Raw genomic sequence first — 20,079 nt, forward strand, 5'->3', positions numbered from 1 at the left:
GACTCTGCAAATGCTTGTGTGATCTGGGGCACAGAGTCTCTCTGAACCTCAACTGTGGTTGTCTCATCTGTAGAAAGAGAGTAATAATAGGGCCTCCCCTGGTGGCGCAGTGGTTGAGCACTGGGCTGCGAAGCTGCCTGCAGCCTCTACAGCTCCGGTTCGATCCCCGGCCACCGGCGAGGGTCCAACATGGCGCGCAGACCTCTCGTGCCGTTCCTGCTGCTCCCCTCAGTAGTGTATTTCAGTCAGTCTGCCTGTTCTGTTCACTGCTCTGTCTCTGGTGAATTCTCTCACCCTCCCGTGGTTCTGACTGTAGCCAGTGCTTGTATAAATAAATAAACCTTAAAAAAAAAAAGAGTAATAATAGAAGTACTATCTATGGGGCAGGAATAAGGATCTATGGCCTAAGTGTTTTTCAAAAGACTTTTGTAAGTTATGACAACTTCTAAGTAGAAATGTTTTATGATTTGTGAGACAATGCCCCACTTTATTAATTTTTGTAATTACCCTTGAATTGTGCCCAAGACTCATAGCACAGGGAAAAAAATGTACTCAGTGTTGAGAGAATGGCCATTGAATCTCACCTCCAAGACCACAACCATGCCTGCTTCTTTACTTAGCAGACAGCTTGATGGCCCAAAGTCTGACAGCCCTTAGAGATGGAGTGCCTCCACCATCAGCCATGAAACAATTCAATAGAATAGAAGCAAAGTAGTGAAGCCAGAATGAGCTAATGGCACCCAGTGGGTGAGTCTGTCAGTGCCACTATGGAAATGGTAGGCAACCAAGCCCCCATATCATAGGAATTTAATAGCGACTTGTTTTGAAGCATTTTGGGTTGAACTGAAAATGATCGAGAAGGTGGCGCTAGCAACAAAATATTTATAAAGAAGATTTAAGCAAGGATAGAGAAAGAAATCATCAGGAGAAAGAACCAGAAAACAATCCTAATGAGCAAAAGACTCAGAAAAAATAATAAGCAGGTACACAGGGCAATAAGATCAAAATGAGATTACCTAAGAAACGTCAACATTTCCTTAAACTGAAAACAATGCACATTGTTTTTTCCTGAAATGTGACATACATTCTTTTTTCAAGAATGCCAAAGCACTCCACAGCAAAGAGCCTGCAGCTGACAAAGCCCGTCACCCCTGGATGCGGGAGGTCATGTTTCTCTATGAGACTGGGAGGCTTGCTTGAACGGATGTTGTCCAACTTAGCACTTAGCAGTCACTTGGAATAGAACACCGCCCGCCCCCTCACCCCCACCCCCAGAAAATAAACGTGCACTGGGAGATGCAGAGTTTGAATTAGGCAGAGGCCCACGTGTTCAATAATGAAATAATTGCTCAGGGTATGTTCTCCTGTAATCTTTTTTTTTTTAATTTAAATTTTATTTTTATATTCCCCATACAATTACAATCCCCTTATTTTGACCCCAATCTCTCCTTTCCCCACCCCCCACCCCCCATAGCGTGTCTCTGGTTCATAGATGTTTGTTGATTTTGATATTTTCTTTTTTATAGTTATTCTTTTTCCTGGTCCCTTATTTAGGTTTTCTAGATTCCTGCTATGAGTGAGACCATCCAGTATTTTTCTTTTTCTTTCTGGCTTATTTCGCTGAGCATGATCTCTTCCAGCGCCATCCATGTTGCAGCAAATTGCATGTGTTTGTCTTTTTTGAATGCTGAGTAATATTCCATGGTGTATATGTACCACATCTTCTTGATCCAGTCATCTATTTTGGGCATTTGGGTTGTTTCCAAAGCTTAGCTATTGTAAATAGTGCTGCTGTAAACATAGGGGTGCAGGTGCTCTTTGGAATTGATGTTTCTGTGTCCTTTGGGTAAATACCTAGGTGTGGAATTGCTGTTCGAGGTTGTGGAGAAAAAGGAACTCTCCTGCACTGTTGGTGGGAGTGCAACCACTATGGTGGGAGCTCTCCAACCACTATGGAGAGCTGTGTGGAGATTTCTTGACCTACTAAACATAGAGCTTCCATATGATCTCCTGTAATCTTTTCTGATGTGACAACCATTATTGTGCTCTGCCTCTCTCAGTGCTTCCTCAGAATTTGCAAATAATCTCAGGCTTCCTAAAGACGCTGATGCCAGTCGCTTCCCTAATGCCTCGAAAATAGATTCAATTTTACACACATCAGTGTGATTTCAGAAGCAATTTCTACATCTCCAGTGTAACTGTTACTTACATTCCATGCCCCTCTCAAATCTCATCCTAGTAGTTCCATCCCAGGGCATTTTCAAAAGTACCAGACACCTTCCAGGGCAATTTAAGGAATTCCCAGAGCATGTTTGTGGTTATAACCTGAGGACACCAGTGGCATAAGAGTCCTAAAATTTTCATTGATTCAAACAAATGAAAAATTTCTTCATAATTGAATATGTCAAATGAAATTTTTCTGTCTTTTTAAAAGCAATTTTATTAAAGTGAATGCATATACCCACACACATATCTGTGCATTAAATGTGTGTATGTCAGTGTATGCATATATTAATTGTCTCTGGATTTTAAAATATCTAATTAGACTTTATTGGATATGCTTCTTCCTCTCTGGCTGGTCAATCTACCTCAGTCTTGGGTGTTTTCCTCTTATGAATCTCATCTTTGGTTCATAGGGGAAAAGGTAGTAATGATTCCTCTCGAAATCCAAGAAATCAGTGTAACCAAGAAATCAGTGTTTTCACATAAGATCAAAAAGCTTAAGATCAAATACCTACTATTTGAGGGTATATTATTTTCATGCATCTCTGATCATAATGTTTTTGGCACTTTAAGTCCTCCCAAGACACCTTTATCAATGGAAAGCAGTGTGCACAGACGTTGTCCAGGAGAGGCTGTAGGTGAGTGGATACCATGCGGCCAGTGTGTTGCCTCAAGTGCACTGCAAATGAACTTCTCTGCCCCTTCATCAAAAGTAGGGGACTTGGTAAGGAGCTCCCCAGAGGCTTGGGGAGTGCAGGACGGGCATTTCTTCAAGGATAAACTAAGCCCAATTCCTTGCCAATCCTTGTTCTCCCTTTCCTGACCTATGTCAATACCCCCTTTCCTAATCCCTAGAGAATGGTAAATCCCAGAGATTCATCTGGGTTGAGAATGGAAGAAAGGCTGGTGTCATGACCACACAGACTGAAAACTCGCTCTGCTCACTGAGAAAAATGGAAGGGAAATATTTGCTCATGAAATAACCAGTATGTGCCATTAGACTGTGTTTTAAAAGCCATTACTCAACTTCAAGACATGCTCAAACCTAGTATTACCATTGATGGGCAAAACGAGAGTATGTTGACATGATGCAAAGGCAAGTACACAATGCAAAGGGTTTAACCGGCATGCAATCTTGAGAAAAAAAATCAGAGAAATCTGGATTACGGAATAGCTCAGGGGAGAACTGACCTAGACTTCTTACAGTTGCCAGCATCCTGAAATGACCAAATATAATGTGACCAAATATACTGTGAGCACCTTGATTAGCACCTGGGTTAATAATTAATATTAACAACAACAACACTTCAGGGACATTGAAGAAATTCAACTATGACCTAGCACATTAGTTATCATTGAAACAAGGTGACATTTCTTGGGTCAGATCATCTTATTGTGGTTAAGTTGATGAGCTGTCCTAGTTCGTGGGAAACCCATGCTAAATTCTAAAATGACAGTGTCATGAGGTGTGCAACATACTTCTAAATGGTTCAGGGAACTACACATAAAGAAATATATAAGTAAATTATAATGTACATATATATGTATCTGTGTGTATATATATATAGAAAGTGCAAATATTATAAAATGTGAACAACCGGTGAATCTAGGCAAATGGGAATATGAATATTCATCTTACTATTCTTTCAATCTTTTTATATGTTTAAAATGAATTCTTCCCCAAGGCAGAGTATCAATATTTGAAAGCAGCTATTGCCTCCCTCCACCAGAGTGCCTATAAGAACCTTTTGAGTGACTTTTACAAAATCCACATCCCTCTGTTCCCACCTTCCTCTCACCACCTCCCACCCCCTCCAGCCAGGAGAATTTGACTTAGTAGGTAAGTTGTGTGTTCAGATATATGTTACTCTTGAGCTTAAGAATAATGGGTCTGAGTTACCCTCAGATCATGGGTCCATCAGGGACTAGCTGTGGAACTCTGCGAAGGTCTGCCAAGCACTGAGTCTTATATATAAGATGGGAACAAGAATACTAAGTAGTTCACAGAGCTATGCGAGGATAAAAGGGGTCAGCTAGTATTGGTTTCCTGTCTCTCTTCATCCTCTCACAGATTGCATCATCCCAAACTGATCAGACATCAGTGATTTTTACAAAATTCCATGCTCATGTGTTCATATTCCTTTAGTTTTCCTGCATTCCTTAATTTGGAACAGGAAGCTACCAGTCCTGTTAAATCCAGGGGAAAAACTGACATATAGGAAGAAGAGGATAAAAGACAGCTCTCTTTGAGTCTGATGACCAAGGTAGCTTTAGATGTTACCAGTCTTGAGGTTCTCCTTTGGACAAGGATTAACCTAGAGATCTTCACCACTTTTATTAGCTTAGGATGATGTGTGTTAACTCTGCATGAAGACTTGGGAGCTGTTGATTAAATACCATGTGGACCACTGGCTATGGTTTGGAACTAACCAGGCTTGGGAGGTATGTTGTACCACAGCAGAGGTACTAGGGGCAAGCTGGACCCTTCCCCTTAGTTGGCTCAACTTACTGAATCCGTTAACGTCCTGCGAGCTAGAGGAGAAGCCTTCATCATTGCGACTGGCACTGAGCTTGGTGATGGGTTTGTCGGTCGAGGCTACAGGTCCCATCTCTCTCTGGGCTCCACTCTGCGTCTCCTTCTGTTTCTTGGCCAGCTTCCTTTGGGACATGTGCAAGGGGAAGAAAAAATCACAGTCAGATGGTGCCAGTTGCAGGAAAGCATCGGGAAGATCAGATTTCTGTCCTTTACCACTCACCATGCTCAGTTCCCAAACCAGGGTTATTCTTAGAAATAGAGTCAAGGCAGGTACTCCATAGCCAAGGTAGAATATAAGCCCCCCGAAATGATTAATAAGGGACCAGGAAAGAGACTAATTACAATAAAGAAAAAATCAAAATCAACAAGCAACTATAAACCAGAGACACATTGGGGGTGGGGGGCAGGGAGGAGAGGAGGGATTAGGGCTAAAATAAGGGGGGTGGGAATTGTATGGGGAATATAACCGAAATGAAAATGCATACATTGTGTAAAAATGAAAAATGATGTAGGAATTATATAAAATAAAATATTAAAAAATATTACAAAAATAAAAAAAGAAATAGAGCCAAGGCAGGTACTTCAGTCAAGTTGGAATAAATATAAGCCCCCCAAAATGGTTAATTGTCTCCAATTATTGAGAAATACGAAACTCATCCTGCCTTGTCAGCAACAGCGGCGTGTTCTTCACTTGAGTTTACAATGGGAATCAACAGCACTTGAAGGATGCTTCCCTCACTCTCTTTCAAAGGGAAGAAGAGAGCAGATGGATCTCTGTTTTAGTAGCTCTGAATGCGACTCAAAATAGAGTCTTGCCTTCTCAGAACAGAGTTCATGAAATAACCCACCAAAGTAGGGGTTGGTGGTGGGCAGTGTGTAACAGTGGAGGTTAGTCTTGTGAGCTTGAAAGGAGAAGGGTGAAAGAGAAACTTGAAGCGTAGCTACTACTGCAGGAATAATACTCAGAATAGGATGGGCATTCGAACAAAAATAATTATATTACAGAGCAGTGGTTCTCAAACTCCAGTGTAAATTAGAAATATCTGGAGAGTTGCAAAAAACACAGAGACATTCAGGCTCATGAAACTTAAACAGAGTCAGAATCTTTGCATGGCTACCAAGTTCCCCAGGAGATTCTGACACCATCCACTGGAGGTTAAAACCATCAGTTTTGGGGGTCAGGCAGACTTGGGTTAATACCCTGCATCGGCTACTTGCTAGCTGTTTGACCCAGGGAAAGTTCCTTAAATTCTTTAAATTTTGCATTATGGCAAATAACAGGGCCAACCTCACAGGATTGTGTGATGAAATGAGATAATGTGTGAAACATACGGAGCACAGTGCCTGGTACATAGTGAATATTCAGTAAATAGCAGCTGTTATTCTTGTTTTTATATAATTGCTACAAGTTCAATTGCCTTCCAAGGGCTGAATCCCCTTGCCAATAGCCCCACTGTGAAATCCCTGGATTATATCAAGACTTTGATACGTCACCAGTGAGGGAATTGAGGGTTAGAAATTTCTTCTTTGTGAGGATTTGAAATCTCCCTCCCTATATTTTAACTTAGGTCTTTTGTCAGTAATTTTAAAAATGAGTAAATCCTCTTGTATATGCCAGTTCTTGAAATGTTGCTAAAAAACCAACATGGTTCCTCTGAGATTCCCCAACATTTATGCATCTAGATATAATTATTATACTTCTATGGCATAAATGGTTACAAGCCACACATTAAATATATTGAGGGAAAAGTTTTCCAGGTTTCTCCAATTTTCACAGAACTCGGGTTCCTACTCATTCTTGGTCATTTCCATCTCAACACAGAGAAAAGTCAAATTCAGTGCCATGCAGAAAGTGAGTTTACAATGTTGAGCCCACCTGATCATGAAATAGGCAATTTAAAGAGGTAATGGTGTGAAAGGATAAACCTAGACTCAGAAGTGTTTTAGAGGCGTTCTTCTGGGATCAATTCCAGCTTAGTAGTATGTATGTCCTCTTTTGAACTAAGCACAGACAATGCAGAAGAATGCCAAGATGGCACATTCTTATGAAGATAATTGAAGGAAGGTTATGCAGACTAGGACTGTTAAGCAGGGTGACAGGTGTAGGACAACCCAAGGTAAAACACAGGGACAGGAGAACTCTTTACTACCTGTGGGTCCAGAGGGACAGGAAGAGGAAGCAGCTACCAGAGCCCAAAAGGAGAGAGTGGTGAAAGAAGTCCCCAGGCAGGGAAGCAGTGGCCCTCCCTTGAGGGACCCAGTCTGTCCTGGGACCCATCACAGGGAGCAAACCAGAAGCATAAATGGCCTCGCTACCATCTTCTCTCTCCCTCTGCCTGCCTGTGATGGCTCTTTTTAAACTGAACACAACTGGCAGCCAGAGGCCTGGAGTCCATATAGACTTTGCTCTGTAAGGAGAGAGCAGAGAGGGGGTGAATCTGGATGTGCGAAATCTGCACCAACCAAAGAAGAGTTTTTATCTCCCTCATTTTGACCACTATTTTAAAACAAATGTAGACCAATATGAATATCTTTTTTATTTCTTCCCCCCTCACTGGCCTAGGAGAGAAGGGCACTCAGGAACAGAAATGCATCTTTTGGTTATAATGCTTTGGCCCTGGGCGTACTCATCCACTAGTGAAACTATTCCAGGCAGACAGAAAAACAACAAGAAATGAAGCATCAGATCAGCTGGGCCTTTTTGCACCACTGGCAGGCACTCAGGCAGGGCCCGGGGGATCTCCAACCAGAGAAAAATGAGTAATTCTGCTACCGATGACATTTTGAAGTTTTAGTCTTCATTTATTATCAAAAAGGAATGTTTAAAAATGTATATGTGACCTTCTTAATCATAAATTTGAAAAGATATACAGCAGACCCTTTGCTTCTATCCAAGCTCCACTCACATCGCCCCAGCAGGAAATAAAAGGAAATGAGATAAGAGTTAACTTTAAAACTGTAATTGAGTATATATTGGAGGCTTTGATATTTCCTTAGGTCAGGACTCCCAATGAGCCCCATTCTATTCAGGACAAAAAAATATGGAAGGAGTTGTCTTAGACACAAATCAATGCTTTCCAAAGGTAGAATAACACAGAAAAGGCCTTGCTGAGTCTAGGAAAAATGGCCTTTTATAGAAGTGTTTGCATAGTTCTGAACCCCTGGATAAAGCAGTGAAAAAAATGAGCCTTTCCAAAATGTGTTTAAAATTTGGACAGCGAGCTGAATGCAAAACTCACACATATGACATCTCGAGTATTTAGCTCATGTTCGAAATTGTGTTCACGTGATGGTGCTGCTGTAGAACTGTTATAGGGCAGCCCCTATATTGAACGGGTTGCCTGGCTGTGGGTCCTCACCCTCGTGCTTACAAGGGACTTATGAATACTCCACTACAGGCACACACAAAAGGTTAATAAAAGGTTTATTGACAAGGGAAAAGGAAATAAGGAAAATGTACAACTCAGGGAGAAAATAGGGAAATAAAGTCTTTAATGCGTGTCCTACCCGATCCGCCGACCTGGAAACCCAAAGGCACTCTCAGAGCTGGCCGGACGCTGCTAGCTGGCGGGGAGCCAAAATGGGGGACCCCTCCAAAGCCCACGTGTCTGGCTTTATACCAATCTGGCTGCTTAACCCCACCCTCAGGTCCCAGCCACCTTCCCTTTGGTGGGGATGGGATTTGGAGTTCCCAGTGTCTTTGGCTTTGGCCTGGGGTGGGGGTGGAGTCCACAAAGCCTATATAGAATTAGCTTTAGGACGTCCTTTCCCCCTAACAGAACCATTTTGAAATGTATAGATGGGCATTTCAGCAGCAGGTAGACACAACTACCAAGTGCAAATGAATGGGTAAATGTAGAAGGAAATACAGCACAAACCATAGTCGGGGGATCCTTCTATCAGAATTCAAAATTTAAGTGTTAAAGAAACTTCTTATATATACAGGAAAAATCATGTTTATTCCCATAGCCATAGGGTTAACTGATTCCCCTCCCTCTCTTTTTCCTAAGAAAGGGAGATTCCCAGCCCATGAGCAGGACATACAAGACTCATGCTTTGGCTTCAACTCGGCCTTATCTTGCATATTCATCTCCATTCAGGACACACCAACTACCTCACTTTACTCCCCACAGCACTCCTCAATGCCCTCTCTTCCTCAGTGAGTCTCTATTCTTCTCTGGGCACCTCCTTGTCATCCTTTAAGGCTCAGTGGCCTTTAAATGTCTGTCTCCTTGGAGGCTTGCCCTTGTCCCTCTAAACAAATCCTCTTCTTGGTTGATGAACCCACAAAACAAATATTTATGAACACCCACAGAGACACTATATACCCTCTGCTAGATGTAAGAAGTCCATTGTGTCAAACACCAGACATGATCTTGACTTTCACAGAACATAGTGGCTAATGGCAAAGACAGGCACTAAACCATAAATACAGAAATAAATATAAAATCACACTGGTGATGAAAGCCAAGAAGGAGAAACACATGGGGTGATAAGAGAGCTAATAACTAGTTTGAACCCTGTCAGGAGATCAAGGAAGGCCTCGTTGCTATGTCAGCTAAGCACTTGTTGAGCAGAATTGCAGTGATTCAACTCTCTCACCCACTAGCGCAAGAACCTCTTGGGACAAGAGGCTTTTGACTTCTTGCACCTACTCCAGCTTCCTCCCAAGCGTCTGGCACATAGCCGGTACTCAATAAATTTGTTGTACAAACTCATGTTTAAAAGCCTACAATTTGAAGCATAGATCGTCATCCCATTCTGATCACAAATTAGAACCACTTCAAAAAAGAATCCTACAAAGAAAGAGGAAGAAAAACCTGCATGAAATTAGTCTGAGACTGGGAATATTTGCACTTAGGAGTGAATACTTTTCAACAACTGTCTTTCCTTCCTGTGGTTGTCACAAAACCCTTGGGATCTTTGAAGAATGATTGGAATGCAGACAGGAGTCAGTTTTCCCCTTCGGTGCTCACAAGAGCATCCATAGTTATAGAGCGCCTCTTTGAAATCCACAAAATAGCCCCAGGACCCCTGGGCTGGTCAAATCACATGGAATCCTCAGAGCATTATCATCTCCCGAACTTGGGAGGGACTTCCCAACTTTGGAATTTTTTCACTAGTTGTTCTGAGATTCTTGCTGGTTGGGTCACACAGTTTCACCAGCAGGGGGTACCAGAAGCTGGTGAAAAGAGAGCATGCATAGCTATCTGTTTCTCTGCAGGGACATTTCTGGGGCTGAAGAAATTTTAAACATAGCAACAGGACATTTACTGCTTCTGACAGGTGGGGACCATGTGATGTGGCCGCAGCTCCTGGCGTGCTTTCTCCTACCAGATCACGTCGAGGTCCTTCGACCTGGACTTGTTAGCTAAGTGGGGGTGGGTGGCAGGGGACGTGCCCATGATGGACTGAGAGCCCTGTGATTTATTCTGAGCACTACTCTTTATAAAGGACAGTGGCAGGTGGAATGGCTCAAGGGACAGAACTGCAGAGCTGGGAAGGTTCTGAAATCACACTATCAGGAGGAGTTTCTGAAACAAACAGGGACATTTCTCATGGAGAGAGAATATTCAGGAATGTTCTCTTCACACATCTGACATCTGGCCCCACGGGGCAGAATTAGACCTGGGATGACTTGACACAAGGAAGAAATTTCTAGCAAGGTAGAGCTGCATGGGTCTCTTCTGAAAGTACCTAGTGCATGAATTTCCTTATCTATTTTTTTTCCTTTCAGGCAAGCTTCTCTTCACCTTCAAAGGTCTAATTCAAATGCCCTCTATGCTTAGAAGTCTTTGCCTCCTCCCCAAAGTAGTTTCCTCTTTCTTAAGCACTCCTTTGTTGGGAAAAAAACATTTAATGAGCACCGATTTGTACAGTAGGTATTAGATGGAAGCAGACAATGATGGGAAAACCAGATGTGACCTTGCTTTCTTTGGGATTTTGGAAGTAATGCGCTCCCCATCATTGGAGGAGTTTAATTCGAGTCTGGAAAAGGACCAGGAAAGGGGCAGTAGGCCCTTTTGGCAACTGGATTCCGCAAAACCCTTGAACCTGTTCTGGGCTGGGAAGAGGAGGTAACAGACATTAGACAAGAGGCTTGGCAGTTCTGCTAGGTTTTTCCCTTGGATGTGAAGAGCCAGGTCCGCTTTCCTGGGGAACCACTGACCAGGCAAACTCCCCTTCCCCACAGCCTTCCTAGACCCTCCTCCATGGGCATCTCTGGACAGATGTCCAGGGAACCAGAAGACCGAAGCCCTGGAGCCGGAGAGTGGTCTCAGCCTCTCCCTGAGCAGAGGACAAAGAAAACATCCGAGACTCTACTCCTATTTTAAAATCTAGCATTTTAACACGGTGACATCAGGGTGCCTCTCTGCTGACTTAGTGGATCTCTAATTAAAGAAACACATCAGAATTGGAAGGGAAGTGCCCCATCCACTCATTTTATAAAGAAACTGAAGTCTGGACAGAGGGGGAGCTTAGCCAAGGCACCCAGCACATCAGTGGGACCACAGGACCCAAGGCCTGCTTTCTGCCTGCCAGCTCAGGATGCTACTCTCAATGTTCCTTCACTTCTATTTTTGGGATGAAATTAGAAGTGCAAATTCAGTCCATGGTTCACATGACTCTAACCCCTATGAATGCAACAAAAACTCATTAATCCAAACCCCACTGACTGCGAATTACTATAAGTGATGTAAAGATTGGGCTCCAGCACCTCAGAGCCAACTGTGTAAATGAAGAGAAGAGTATGTACAGCATTTAAAGGAGAGCACACTGCTTTCTCTTCTATCAGGAGGCAGGTTGGTGTAACAGTTAACACACAAGCATTGGTGCCAGACAACCTGGCATCAAAACCTGGCTCCATCTCTGACTAACTGTGTGAGCTCTTGCAAGTTACTCATCCTCTGCATGTCAGTTTCCTCCTGTCTGCAGAAGGCAGGTAACAGGCACGTTCTCCTGGAAGGTGGTTGTAAAGACTGAATGGGAAGTGGTAAGCAAAGCATTTTTCCCAGCTCATGGTACACAGTCAGCACTCAATAAATACTCTCTGGTATAATAATCTTCTAAATACAGGAAACAGCCATGTTGATTTAAATGGCCTCATTATTTATTAAATATAAATCCTCTAAAGCAGATGCCCTGCAGGATGGTTTTTCTCTAAAAACATTCTTTGATGTATTCTAGAGCCAAGCTTCTCAACCCTGACTGCACAAATCATTTGGGGGCACTTTAAACATCACTGATGAGATTCTAATTTAATTGGTCTGGGTATCTGGGTTTTTCAACGTCCTTGAAGTGATGATAATGTGCCACCAAGCTTGAGCGCCATCCATGTAGAACACCGGTTCTCCCAGGGTAGTCTCGGACCGGCGGCATCAATTTCACCTGGGAATCCATTAGCAATGCAATTTATCTTACTCAACCTCTGACCTACTGAATCAGAAACTTCAGGTGATTAATAAGACCTCAAGGCAATTCTAATACATGCCACAGTTTGAGGACCCTGATGTTGAGAACCCTGTCTTCGGCTGGTTTGAATTAGTGAAGTGTTTCTATTGCTTTTATCAGTGGAAGTGGAAGATTAGGAGGTTGGAGACTGGGTGCCAGTCCTAGATCTCAAAACAGCTCACAGAGTACCGGGGGACTTTCTCCTCACTGGGTATAGATTTTGCTATGGGCGCAGGAGAGTCAGCATCTAAGAACCATAGCAAGAACTGATGCTTTTAAAATGGTTATAGTTGTTTGAATCATGTCCTCCTAAAAGACTTGTTGAAGTCCTCACCTCTTGTACCTGAAGGTGATCTTATTTGGAAAGGGTCTTTACAGATGCAATTAGTTATGATGAGGCACTAATACAGCAAGGCTGGTGTCCTTATGAGAGGAGGGAAATTTGGACAGAGATTCATGCAAGACCAGAGGCAGAGATTGGACTAGGCACTGCCAGCCAAGGAGCACTATGGATTGACGGCACCAACGGAAGTGAGGAAGAAGCAAGAAAGGATTCCACCCAGAGGGAGCACAGTTCTGTGGATACTTTTACTCTCAGAACATGGATCAAGAAGATGTGGTACATATATACCATGGAATATTACTCAGCATTCAAAAAAGATAAACACATGCAATTTGCAGCAACATGGATGGCGCTGGAAGGGATCATGCTCAGCGAAATAAGCCAAAAAGAAAAAGAAAAATACCGGATGGTCTCACTCATAGCAGGGATCTAGAAAACTTAAATAAGGGACCAGGAAAATGAGTAACTATAAGAAAGTGAAAATCAAAATCAACAAAAAACTATGAACCAGAGGCACTTTTTGGGGGGTGGGGGCCGGGAGGGGAGGGATTGGGGTCAGAATGGGGCATGTGCAGTTGTATGGGGGAATATAAAAATAAAATTTATTATTTAAATAAAAAAAAGAAAATAAACTTGGTTATTTTAAGCAACTAGTTTGTGGTACTTTATTATAGTAGCACTAGAAAGTGAGTATAATGACCATGAAATAAAAATAATAAATGTTAATTCCCTAGCATGGTCTTTTATCTAACAGACTCAGCAAATGTAGGCTTTCTGTCCCCCCTCTCACCCCAGCAATCTGCATGCCTTTTTCCTGGCTATAATTTTTATTTAACTTTGTGCTGAATCTGCTCTCAAGATGAACAATCTGGGGAAATGAAATAAAGTATCTTTTCTCCTGAGCCCCCTAGCTCCATCCACACCTTGGTCATATGATCACAAAACAACCCATAAGCTCAGGCAACATGTTTTCTCCCAGTTTTGACTCGACCCTAAATTTCAGGTCATTACAGGTTATAGAATCTTGGATTCTCTGGACTGGAATGGCCACTGGATCTACAAGTCATTTTTCCCATTGTAGCCAGGAGGCCCTTTGCAAAGCCAGAGCAAATGGACATCTAACTCTAGATTGTCCAACTCACCACCTGTCTAGGCAGCCCCTCCAGGAGTATGCCTCCCCCTACAGGGGCCTTGTCCTCAGAGCAGTGGCTGAGCTGAATGCTGCTTCTTCCAGTGCTCCTTGGAGGTCATCCTGCTCTCTTTTCCCCATCAGTCACCTCATGCCTTATTACTACATCCCTAACTCCTCCTAAAATGGCTAAAGGGCATATTATACCCTTTAATCCAGAATTCCCACTTTTCTGGGACTTATCCAAATAAAATAATAATGAAAAAGGAAACATACCTACACGATATAGCTAATGCTACAAAACACAGCTCTGTACATTTCAGGGGTTCTCAACCTGCACTACTGACATTTTGGGTGGGATAATTTTTTTGTTGTGGGGGCTATCTTGAGTATTGCAGGATGTTTAGCAGCATCCTTGGTCTTACCCAACAGATTCCAGACTTGACAATTCCCCTGCTTCCAGACTCGACAATCAAAAATGTCTGCAGACATTGCCAAATGTCAACTAGAACTGTTTCTGGTTCTTCAGGCTGCAGAGCCCTGCTCTCACCCTCAGCCTGTGCTGTAGCAAATAATTCGTTACAGCCTCGTAAATGTCTAACAATAGGGGACCGGTTCAGTAAATTATGGTGCATACCCTGGATGGAATATTAGGCAGCTATTAAAATGATGGAGTGCCATTAAAAATGAAAACTGTGTAACAACACAGAAAAAATGCTAACTGGGTTACATTAAGTTGGGGAAAAAAACCTAGAAAATAAAACGGTCTACACTGTGATTACCACTATGAGAAAGCAGTCTATGCTGATGCATGAGATTGAAGGTATTAAGGATAATTTTCCTTTCTTCTTTGATATCCATTATTGTTATCAGGATGTCTTTGCGATCATTATTTTTAAGTAGCAGTAGCAGCAGGATAATGACATTCAAGATGTTAGCTTTGCCATAGGTCCTTCTTCCACCAGAATTAGTAGAAGGAAAACTCCTCTAAATCCTTTGAGTAATGCAGGATTTTGATATACCTTTACTTTCTCCCAAATAGCACCACTGTGTGTATATTTCTGAACCAGGACATCTAGTCTCTCCAAGCACTCACCAGCTCCTCCAAGCACAGCAAGCTCAAAGGAAAAAGATGTCTCTGAAGTCATCAGTGTGTATCACTGGGAAAGTCAGGGCTGTTAGGATCTCACAGTCTGCAAATAGCAGATGTGTCTGTCTGTCAGAGAGCACTGAGCATGCACTGGCCTCATGCATTATGCATCAAGAGTGGCCTGGCACCCTAGCCTGGCCGTGCGGGAGAAGTCTTGCATAAGGAACATCTGATGAACTGATTGGAATGTCAAAATGTCATTAAGGATAAATTAATGGATGTGTTACTTTGGCTGTAAGAGGCAGTGCCAGCAAGACAACAGGCAGTCGGCGGGCTGTTCCCCAGCCTAAGACAGAAGGCGTTTGCAATGGAGATTCATGGTCTTTATGCAACGTGAGGTGATTTGCGGGGAGAAGAATAAACAGAAATGCTCCAGCACTTAAGCGCTTTAAAACCACAAGCATGAGATAAATTAATTAGTGTACACTAGGAAGGCGGCTGGTCTGTCTGCACTCCTGGGGAAAGCGAGAATGGATGGCATTGGGGTAGAGATGACGGGTCTCAACACCAGCCTCCTGGAGAAAGCAATTGAATTTAATGTGCAATCATAAACTGTAGCTGATGGAAAGATAAGTCTGGTTTGCATTTGTTTTTTCAGGGATACCATTTCTGATGACTGCTTTAAACTCCCTGTGTCTATGGGTCAAGTAGCTTAGGTGGCTGGGAAGACCTGGGAACTGTTGTCACATCCTATAATGCCACCAGAGGGAAGAGATAGTACCTTCACACAGGGGACAATCTTGGGGAAGCCTGACTTCCCTGCAGCACCCCAGAGAGGGGGCAGTACATTCTCTTGCGATAGGGGGCTCCTACCTCACATTCAACCTTGTCCTGACGTTAGAAAAGCACCGCTAGAAAGCTCCTCTTCAGGTTCCTTGAGCATCTTCTTCCTGTGACTTCACAGCAGCAAAAGCAACCACAAGGGTAGCTAGTGCTTGCTGAATGCTTACTGGGTGCCAGGCCCCCTGCTCTAGTCAAGTAGAAGCTTTATCTTGTAGCAGCCTCTTTACAGTGTAGGAAGACAAGGGTCAGCGAGGGTGAGAACTTGGCTCAGGACCCCACAGCCAGTATGTGGCAGAGCCAAGAGTCATCGTCAGGTCCACCTAAAACCAAGTTTTAACATCTCAACTGTCACACAATTCTATAGTCCATAATTTCCACTCAGGGAATAGAGTCTGACTTCCAGACAACACATACTGTGAAAAGGCAAGATGGATGGAACTAATATTTGGATCATGTACTTGGCACTTTGCCACATTCTCAACCTGCAGTAGGTTGGGAATAGGCAATAGCCCTTTGTGTATGTGTGAAGTAAGCTACTTCAGGCTTCCCCTATTCTCCAAAAGTAGACCATCCCTGTCTAGTACAATTTGATAGGTTATTTTTTAGGTCTGGAGATGCTATGATCATTAATTCATATGGAAAAAAATAGAGCATTCCCAGATCCCAAAAAAAATAACCTACTAAGTCCTACCAAATAGGAATTTTCTACTTTTGGAGAGCAGGGGAAGCCTGTATTTCTTCACCTGACCTTTTTGCTCTGGTGGTTTTATTTTTTTTTGGGGGGGGGTTTATCTACATTTATTATTTTCTCATTAACAAGAATCAGTTTTAGTTCTATGTATTAACAATGAACAACTAGAATGTTAAATAGAAAGTGCTATTCTCCTGGTTCTAGGATCCTTAAAAAAAGTACCATTTGTGGGCTCCCTGGTTGCACAAGGGGTTGTCTCAGCACTATAAAGCTATCGGCAGCCACTGCAGCATGAGTTCAATCCCTGGCCAGGGAGCAACCCACATGGCACAGCAGACCTCTCCTGGTTCACCCGCTGCTCCCTTCAGCAGTGTATTTCAGTAGATCTGCCTGTTCTGCTCCCCTCCCCACTCTGTTTCTGGTGAATCCTCTCACCGCCCCCCCACCTATGCCTCTGGCTTACACCCCAGCTCTTGTATGCATAACTAAATCTTTCTTTAAAAAGTGCCCTTTATAATGGCACACACAAAAATGAGACATTCTAGCATAAACCCACCAAGACACATGTGGAACCGCATGCTGAAAACTACACAAAAAGGATGGGAGAAATCAAAGACCACAGAGGAGGAGGCATGCCATGTTCCTGGGCCAGAAACTCAATATTGCTAAGATGTCAATTCTCACCAAATTGATCTACAGATTCAACGCAAGTCCAATCAAAACCCAGCAAGACAAATCTCTTGAGATAGTAACAAGCTGCGTCTTACATGCCAGTATAAAGAAAGGGGGTGGGGGAGCAGGTCTTCAAACCCCAACTGCAGGAAAACGAGACCAGACACCTGTTGTCATGTTAACTACCATAATCATCTGGGCACATTTTAAAATAATGTCATTCATTTTTATATATCTGGTGTAGCTGAATTTGAATAAAATCCTCCCCCTGGCACAAATCTTTTTATAAGACATTCAAAACAAAAGAAATGTCAAGAGGCAAAAATTTACTCTAGAAAATTAAAAGTGGGATAAAAGTGGGACTCAAGAGGCCTATTTAAAAAAATAAACAACCAAGCCAAACCAAAACAAACTAAACAACAACCCCATCCTGGCTTCAATCTTTGTCTATTTCTCCAATGCAAATTATAAAATTCCAAACAATTGTAAAAATGGAATGCTCTTATTTCTGTTTGATTTTTAGCAATGAGTGTATTTACAAGAATGACGTGGTGACCACACTTTTTTTTTTTTTCCCCATTGAAACATGGAGCAATAATTAAAAACTTTGAATAACCAACATTGGATCTTACTTGTTGCCTATTACATCTGGTCTCAGGGAGTAGTTCCTAGCAACGCTGTGACCATGTAAAGAAGCCTCCTTCAAGTGACTGTCACACCCACCTCCCAACCCGGGACAAGAACACAGCATCAGTGATTGGCACCCTCCATTCCATGGATTTCTTTCTTTCTTTACATGGTCTGTGCTCCTGGTCAGTTTGTTGAACTTTCTTCCTTTCCTTATAGTCAAAACAATACCTTGCAGAGACTCAAAGATTTACCGAGATATCTTTATGCAAGTACTTTGTAAACTGCAAAACATGAGCAGACATATTAAAACATAACATAATGATAAAACACAAATTACAACAATAATAATACCTGCAATGTACTGAGCATTTACTACTTTCCAGACATTTACTGGGTGCTGTACATGTACTATATCACTTATTTATTTTTTTGTGGGACCCTCGCCGGTGGCTGGGGAACGAACTGACACTGCAGAGGCTGCGGGCAGCTTCTCAGTCCAGCGCTCAACCGCTGCACCACCAGGGGAGGCCCTGTACTATGTATCACTTTATACAATTCTGCAAATCCCCATAGCAACCTTCCAAATTTGGTTGTTACTGAACTCAATTGACAGATGAGGAAACAGAGGCTCTGAGAAGTTAGGTTAAGAAGTGACAAAGTCCAGGATTTAAACCCAAGTGCCATCTTTCAATCTTTCTTTATAGGTGGTTCTTTTTACTGTAGTACTGCTTCTGGGTATTATTTCTCTCACCTTTCAGAAATAAGCAAAAGCCCTTTTAATGCCATTAAGAAGTGGGGGATGAGAGTGTAGAAGCATAATATTCTTGAGCAAATTGTCCCCAGCCTAAATGACTTACAGACACCTGCATAGCAACCTGATGGATGCATTCACCCGCGTCAGTCATGTCTCTCCTGGAGAGACCTCAGGTCCCGTACTGCTGTGGTAGTTTTGCTGGAGAAAGCAAGAGTACTACAACCCCCCCGACCAACCAGATCTGAACTTAGATTTCTTTCTTTTTTTTTTTTTAACCAGAATTTCTCTCCTCATCAGTAGATATCCAAATCATAAAAGGCACAGGGAAGGAAGAATAAAATAAAGTGCAAAGACTCTGCTTTTCTTGATTTGTAAAAAAACGTGCATCATTGCTGTGCTGTTTTCCAAAACAAAACAGGCTCTTTAGTCTTGAGCCTCAATTTGACTTATAATGAATAAAACCATATTTTTTCCCTCATTATAGAAATCAAGCCTCCCAGTAAAAATAGAGGATGGACCACACTAATCTTTCAATCCTTCCACTTAAAAACATGGGTGGTTGTAATATACCCACTAATTCCCACCCTCTTAGACTGTTCTGCACGGTGGCGCAAAGCTATTGGAACGAAAAATTCTCCCAGAAAGCATCTCAGCCAATATCCTTCTATACTGGTGAAAAGGAGGCTTTGGAGCCGAAGTGTCTGGCTCCTTGAGGTCTCACTGATGAAGTGAATGCTTATGAACAGATGTTTCTGGGAGAGGTGTCGTGGCTGAGGGGTCCTTATCTGACCCCACAATGAAGGGTGATTGTTCTGAGAAGTTAAATGCTATTTAAGGGTATATCTGTGGCATTTTGCCATTCATTAAATGGCTTCAACACACTTATGATTGGCGCAAGGAGTGTGTGTACCCCAAGAGCTAAAGGCAGGAAATAATGCCATCAAATAGCATTGTCTTCTACAGACTCTTCCCTCCAAATGAGGCTCCATCACCATAACCAAAGTCAGATCTATATGACCAGCCCATGGAAACAATTTCTCCACTGAAGTTCTGGATTAAGTGGCAGACCAAACCCTGGTGCTAATTTTCAAATGCCTTTATTCCATGACCCTGGATTCCCAAGCTCTCCCTACTGGGTGGTTTGAACCATGGTTTCAGATCAGTATTATCTGGGGAATTTGAACCTATCTTGGCACCACTAGAAACCAATGAAGTCAGCTTTTCTATCTTTCTTTATAGGTGGGGGTTAATGCCACCCCTTCAAGCTGGCTGCCCATCTCAAACATACACCAACTCATCTGAACCCTGTTCCCAGGAAGGAAGTAGCATTCCCAATGGGAATGTGCACAGTAACAGATCCCTTCTGTATTCTGAGGACTGTGTCTCATCTAAGGTAGGGCTTGGCAAGCACTGGTCTAATCACCCAGCCCCTATATTCAAAAAATAACTAAGGATTCTTCTCAACTTCAATCGTAGCCCTTTCTCTGGTGACTGGCACAAAGACTTATGTCAAAAGGACATTGTTTATCCCTGTAGTTCTGGCCAGGGTCATTAATTGACTTTAATCTCATTGATATCAGGGAGAAGGGTGTGTCCTATCCAATTGCTCAGAGAAGAAAATTCATAAAGCTGAAGCACTAGCACCCACAATTGTCCCTTTTACTCTGCTTGACAAATTCCTCTTTCATTTAATTTGCTTTGGGTAGAGATGCCTTC

At 42.6% G+C, this 20,079-nt stretch overlaps 1 protein-coding gene across 2 annotated transcripts in view; it reads right to left on the reverse strand.

The window, feature by feature from the left end:
* Positions 1-20,079, reverse strand: part of PTPRT (protein tyrosine phosphatase receptor type T) — a 917,718-nt gene that overhangs the window by 96,492 nt on the left and 801,147 nt on the right. For both annotated transcript variants that reach the window (XM_054697687.1, XM_054697683.1), the window contains exon 16: positions 4,733-4,881. In XM_054697687.1, coding sequence (XP_054553662.1) covers positions 4,733-4,881 — 149 coding nt within the window. The remainder of the gene's footprint in view (positions 1-4,732; positions 4,882-20,079) is intronic.

Source organism: Talpa occidentalis, unplaced genomic scaffold (genome assembly GCF_014898055.3).
Source record: "Talpa occidentalis isolate TD23 unplaced genomic scaffold, MPIMG_talOcc4v2.1 talOcc4.10, whole genome shotgun sequence".
In the NCBI taxonomy this organism is placed as follows: Eukaryota; Metazoa; Chordata; class Mammalia; order Eulipotyphla; family Talpidae; genus Talpa; species Talpa occidentalis.